We start from the raw sequence: 6,034 nt of genomic DNA, 5'->3' as shown, positions 1-6,034 counted from the left end.
ACACATGGATGTATTTCAGAGCTCTATTTATAATTTATAATTGAAAAAGGGCAAAAAGTCTGAAACTGTAGAGAAAAAAGTTTTGCTAGTGACATTTAATTCGGTGAATCAAAAGAAAACTATACATCTATAAAAGCAATTTAATAAAGCTAGTAATGCAAAGTCAAATACTTATGTGAAGAAGACCAAAAAACCCCACTTGGTGTAACAACATGGTCGGGAACAAAGAATGAGAAGCTCTGCCACATATTCTAAGTAAGCATTGCTTTTGGAAATGAAGGTTAAAAAATACAATAAATCAGATTTATTAAGAGTTTGCACTGCTCATCTGCTGTGCACTTTGTAATACGTGTGACTGACAAAATTACAGTGCAGCCGAGAAAAGGATGGTATTGAGAAGATATGTAATTAGAGTGACAGGGGCTGACATGATTTAGCACCTAACAAATCCAAATGGCACATCAGATTTGGAGTCACTGGAGCTGGGCTGGAGCCTACCCCAGCTGTCACTGTGGAGAAAGGTAGGGTACACCTTGGACAGCACAGGCCACCCGTCCATTGCAGGGCTAACACAGAAAGACAGACAGCCACGCATGCTCACATTCAAACACATGCATGCCTTTGGACTGTGGAAGGCAAGCAAGCACAGGGATTCTATCCCAAGGGCTTTTTTACTGCGAGGTGACAGTGTTGATCACTGCACCCCTCCATCAATCATCACTCATCCATCATTCTGCACCTCTGCATCGTATTAGTAAGAAATAAAAACAGGAGCCAGGACCAGTGCCAGGACCAGTTTGGCTAATGAGAGTACGGTGGCTATTACTCTGTTTTTGTTTGGCTTCATTTAGAGAGTAGGCAGTTACTGTTCCAAAAATATCAACCTAGTTACAATCTGCAGCCAAATATGTCTTCTATCAATTTGAGGTGGGGGAAAAAAGGAGAAACAAACAGCTCGACAAATTAATTGTAATGTGGCTTGATTACACTGAATAAAGGCATGTGGCTCCAGAAGACATTAGACATTTGTCATTGTGCATGATGATTAGATGTGGGTAGATGAAGCACTTGTGGATATTCAAACCATCAAAGCTTCATTTTTTCATGGTTATGTTTTTCACAAACCATACTTGTTTGTCTTCAAAGGCACACGAAGCATAATAATACACGGGAAGAATTTTACACATGATGATGAACAGAAGAGGGAGGTGATATAATATTTGTGCATAATCATATTATAGCTATTTCAGCATAATTTCAAAATAAGTTTAAATAACTCATTTTCGATTGATGTTGGGGTTGTTACTCAAAAAAGGTAATTTATTACACATTACTCATAACTTAAAAGTAATACAGTACATTACTTAATTGCTTAAGTACCGTAAAATGGCCTTGCCACATAATTACCAGCAATATAAACCTATAGGCCACACTCCTACACAACAGCACAAATTCCTTCCCCAATATGGACACATACACGATCTTACTTTTAGGTAAGAACAGAAAGCAGAAAACACAAAGCAAAATTGAAAAACAGCCCAAACTTCAAAACAACTTCAAAGCGATCTCCACAGTGATTTTACTTTAGAAACATGAACAGGCAGAAACAGAGGCTGGATGCCTGACTACTCATCTCTGCTTCTGACCTCCTGTTGACCTCCCTTTCCCATTCGTCAACCGAGATTTGTTGTATGTAATGCGTTACTGTAATCTCATGACATTTTTCAGTAATGTAGTAAGTACTGTAAGATGTTACCATACTAAATTCTGTAATTACATTACAGTTACAGTCATGTCGACACTTGCGTTACAATGGTTCCTCAGTTATCTGCACGCCAGGCAGATAGAAAAGAAAACAGAAAAACCTCAAAAGTTGTTTTTGTTGTAAAGTGGAATGTGCATCCAGGACTGAAACGACCCCCTTCTAACAGAACGTCTGCTCTTTGCAAGCGTGTGCAAAGACAACATGCTAATGCAAAGCTAGGCCAAGAATCCAGACTGATGTTAAAGCAGATGTTGCATGCTGACTCCAGCCCAGCAGCCACACCCTGATCTTCAGAATACTTTCAAAGGGCAGTTTGGAAAGGAGCTGTTTTGTGGTGAGGGCATTTTACAGTTTAGGATATCTGGAGATTCCAGGTGCAAAATGATGATTACATTCTGAAGCCAGGTTATTATCTTAATCTTTCTAGATATCATTTCAGTTTATAACATTTCAGACGTTATAACATTTCAGAATCCACTTTCCCCCCCGAGCATATCAAAATATTGCATTGATATTGATTGAATGCTGATAATGTATAATTATTATTCTGAGCTGAGAATAAAATCTGAATTATTTACCGACATTATTCTAAATTTCATTCTCATCCACCACAGGGATATATTGAATGTGACACAAAGCATCTAAAATGCATAAAATATTGCCAGTATTATTTTTTTTTAAAGTATATAAAGAAATACTGCTTTTTTTATTGAGTGTCCAGCACCATTAACTACTGTACTGTGTTGCTCTGATGTTAGATCTGATGCCCACTGTTAGCAGTGGTATTTGGCATACAGCCAAACACAACAAGTGGAAGACCACAGAGGCTGTTTGGCTTTAGTCCCTGACATCTGGATGCAGCTGCTGTCACATAAACCCCAGGGGTGTACAGGACAGAAACCAGCAAACACGGATCACTGCGATATGATGCAAACACACCAAGATAAAGAGGATTCAAAAGACATTTGTAACAAGTTTGAGTAATGACAGGCCAAAACAGGGGAAAAGGAAATCAGCGTGACTGCAAAGAGCAGCCAGTAGTAATTAACGATCACATCAGTGCAAGTGCATTCTGGGGGTTTTCGTGCGTAACAGGTAGATCTCTGACTTAACTATAAATGCAACTGGTGATTGTGAGCTTCTACTAACGGCAGCAATTTGTTGCTCAGTCTGAATCAAAGAAAGGTTCTGTGAATGCACCACTCCCAAGTCCAATTTTGGCCATTTCATTAGCATTTATACTGTACTATTTACTACGTAAAAAAGGACATTTTTTGAAAGCCCTTTCCTTTTCAGTACAGTAATTTCTTTTAAACTGAGAGCAAGTTTGTTTTTTCATATTTAGTGTGACCCGTTTTCAGCAGCACAAACATTGTCTTATTCCACTTTCTATCCGACTGAATTAGAGCATCCAAGTAGTCCCAAATCATTATAAAACCTGTGGCTGCGATCTTATGCTCTTATGAGTTCAATTAGATAACGTCAGTTATCCTGTTTTATTAACAGTTCACCGCTGATGCATATAATTAAAAGTATTTCAAATACAAACTCCATCATTAAAGAAAAAAAATTCAGCAGGCCTGAGTTCATATAGTAAATTTAATGTAGTCTGGTAATTCACTGTAAAACCCACTGTTCCTGTTAAATCGCTTCAATTTTCCACATGAAAAGCATATTCGGTTTTGTCTGGGTAAGTCGAAAAGTCAAAAAGAATATTAAGGAAGAAACATTTTTATAAGAGGATGTTTGAAGTGATAAGTATTAATGCCAGTAGACTCTATTTACATGCATATAATGCAGTAGACCTTTGGATTAGGTGCTCTTAAGCTGTCTAAGACCCTGGAAGGTAGATAGCATCCCACTGGGTATGAGAAAAGCACTGTGCTCCTCAGTGTCAGCCCCAGGTCACTTCCAAATATATTCATGTGTCTGAGATATAGCTACATTGAGCTATTATGTGTGAACTAATCTCAAATAACCGAGTTTTTTTGGTTCCCTACAATCTATGAATGTGATTTTATAATTTTGTTCCCTGTGAAATGTGCCAAAAACACATAAATCACTGAAATCAATTTGCAACTGCAAAATAATTCAACATAACGCCTCTCCATAGCAGAATCCATGGTTCTTTTAGCTGGCGAGATTGAAAGCGAGTAGTCACCCACTGTAAATGTATTACTTTCCCACCGCCTACATTTCTGATGCTTGCTCCCTAGAGCTTGACTCTAGAGCCTGAAATGTAAAGCCTGACCTCACCTAAGCACCAAGTATAGCTAAAACCAAAATCTGCTGGATCTTAATTTCCTTCCTCATAAATCTACTGTTTAAATCTACTGTTATTATTCAGGAAAATTAATGCATATTAGGTGAAATTTTCTCTTGACCCAGGCGCTTCAGATCCAGCTGAGTCTTGTTAGATTTGTGAACCCAGCTCTGCCACTCTTTTCATTACATTTCCCACTCCCAACTGAATCTCATGATTACTTCCAGAGTTCCCGAGCCCTCTCTGAGTCTGCGTATGGCCTTGGTACTGAGTTAGATTGAATTGGTCAGTGGTCCCATTGTAAATGCATTGCTCTCATACACCCCGTATTACACTTACCTCCACACTGAATCCTATTATTACTGCTGAAGAGTCTGCGTATGCATTACATAGCACAGTGTATGTGTGCGTATGTACTTTATTATCTAGGTTATAGTGTATGGTCTCTGCATATGAACATATACGATAAAGTTTATGTATAATTAACGTTAGAGAAAATAGAAAAGTAAAAATGAATAAAAGATGATCAATACCAGGGATAAAATTCAATATATAGCCCTAAAATATGAGGAGAATGTGTGAATGTGTGTGAGACAGACAACTGAATGCATAATCTTATCAAAAGTTGATACATTTTTGGTGTATTCTCATTAATGTGCAGAGAGTAGACCGAGTGAAACTACACTCAAGACTTACCCATCAATGATTCAATCTCTGCATGCATGAGACATTAAATAACACTTCTTCATTTCTGCGTGTGTAGTATATGTCTGCGTGTGTTTTTATGAATATTAAGCCATAACTGTACCCAGACTTACCAGACAGCAATGTAATCGGTGACGGGTTCTGTCTGCAGTAAGGTAAAATTTATATAAACTCCATGTCCGTGGGGAACAGTGATGAGCCAGCTGCAATCTTGGGAGTTTGGATATTCATTTGGGTACTGAGGTGAGTAGATGGTCCCATTTTCAGCTGTGACATTATAGCCACAAGGAGCTGTAAAAAGCAGAATTATAACATAATTTTCACTTTTTCTAAAATGCTAAAAAACTGAAGTCAAGAATGACTGCTGAACACCAAACACTGAGGAATGTAATTAATAGTCTGGAACAAGAAGCGACAGAAGTGACAGAATAATAATTTTACAAATAATTTATCCAGTAAATGTTCCAAGTGACATAAGTGACTTACTAATTAATTGTTTACAATGTCAACTTGTGATACTGGTGAAAGAAAAAAATTTTTCATTTTCTAAATGTCTACATTAGAAATTGCAACTGCTTGTTTGGTAAGGGTGTAACAGCATGAAATAAACTTTCTACTATACGACCTCCACATTTTAAATACATCTTTATTTTTAAAACCAATTTAAAAGTATTTATATTTTCCAAAATACTAATATATCAAGAAGCTATGACTTATTCTTACCCTCACATCGTGGAAATGGGTGGTTCCACTTCCGGTTGATACCATGCAGGCATGTTAGCACTGTGTGTCCAATCAAAACATAACCAGGGTAGCACTGAAAAGTTATAGATTGCCCAGCGCTGTAATCATTGTTGATGATGTCACCGTTTGCAAAAGGAAATGGATCATGGCAGTTTTGAAGTTGGTAGCCTACAGATAGAGATAAGAGATATATGTGAGGTAGGTAGAGATATGTGAAGCTGGGGAAGAAAAAAGTCATTTATTTTTCCAAGTTTCTTACATTTTTAAAATTTTCTGTCTACCGGTAATGGATTTGAGGTAAACTGAAAAGAATCTCTGACCCACAGAGACAACAAGTAATAGCTAATGCAGCAACATCAATAGATGTGATCTCCTCCTACACAGTTATCGGGCAAAGGTATACACGGCATGCTAGCACTTGCCTGAGGAAATGTCAGTACCACAGGTATATTTAGGGCAGTTCTCACTCTGCGTGAGTGTCATGGCAAGTCAAGCTCCTTCATTAAATGTGCCGCTGACAGAGAGCAGAGGTGGCTGATATCGGAATCCCAATTGTT

The 6,034-nt window shown here is 37.8% G+C and overlaps 1 protein-coding gene across 2 annotated transcripts in view; it reads right to left on the bottom strand.

Annotated features, from left to right (window-relative positions):
* LOC146583171 (CUB and sushi domain-containing protein 1-like) overlaps positions 1–6,034 on the bottom strand; it is a 456,826-nt gene that overhangs the window by 56,128 nt on the left and 394,664 nt on the right. For both annotated transcript variants that reach the window (XM_085268026.1, XM_085268032.1), the window contains exons 44-45: positions 5,457–5,645; positions 4,847–5,024 (exon numbers count right to left, since the gene is read on the bottom strand). In XM_085268026.1, coding sequence (XP_085124152.1) covers positions 4,847–5,024; positions 5,457–5,645 — 367 coding nt within the window. The remainder of the gene's footprint in view (positions 1–4,846; positions 5,025–5,456; positions 5,646–6,034) is intronic.

Source organism: Mchenga conophoros, linkage group LG1 (assembly GCF_057382185.1).
Source record: "Mchenga conophoros isolate Kocher_MC1m ecotype Shallow Benthic linkage group LG1, M_conophoros_male_GT1.1, whole genome shotgun sequence".
Lineage (NCBI taxonomy): Eukaryota > Metazoa > Chordata > Actinopteri > Cichliformes > Cichlidae > Mchenga > Mchenga conophoros.
The sequence above is the reverse complement of the archived record's forward strand: the minus strand, read 5'-3'. Positions and strand labels throughout refer to the sequence as shown.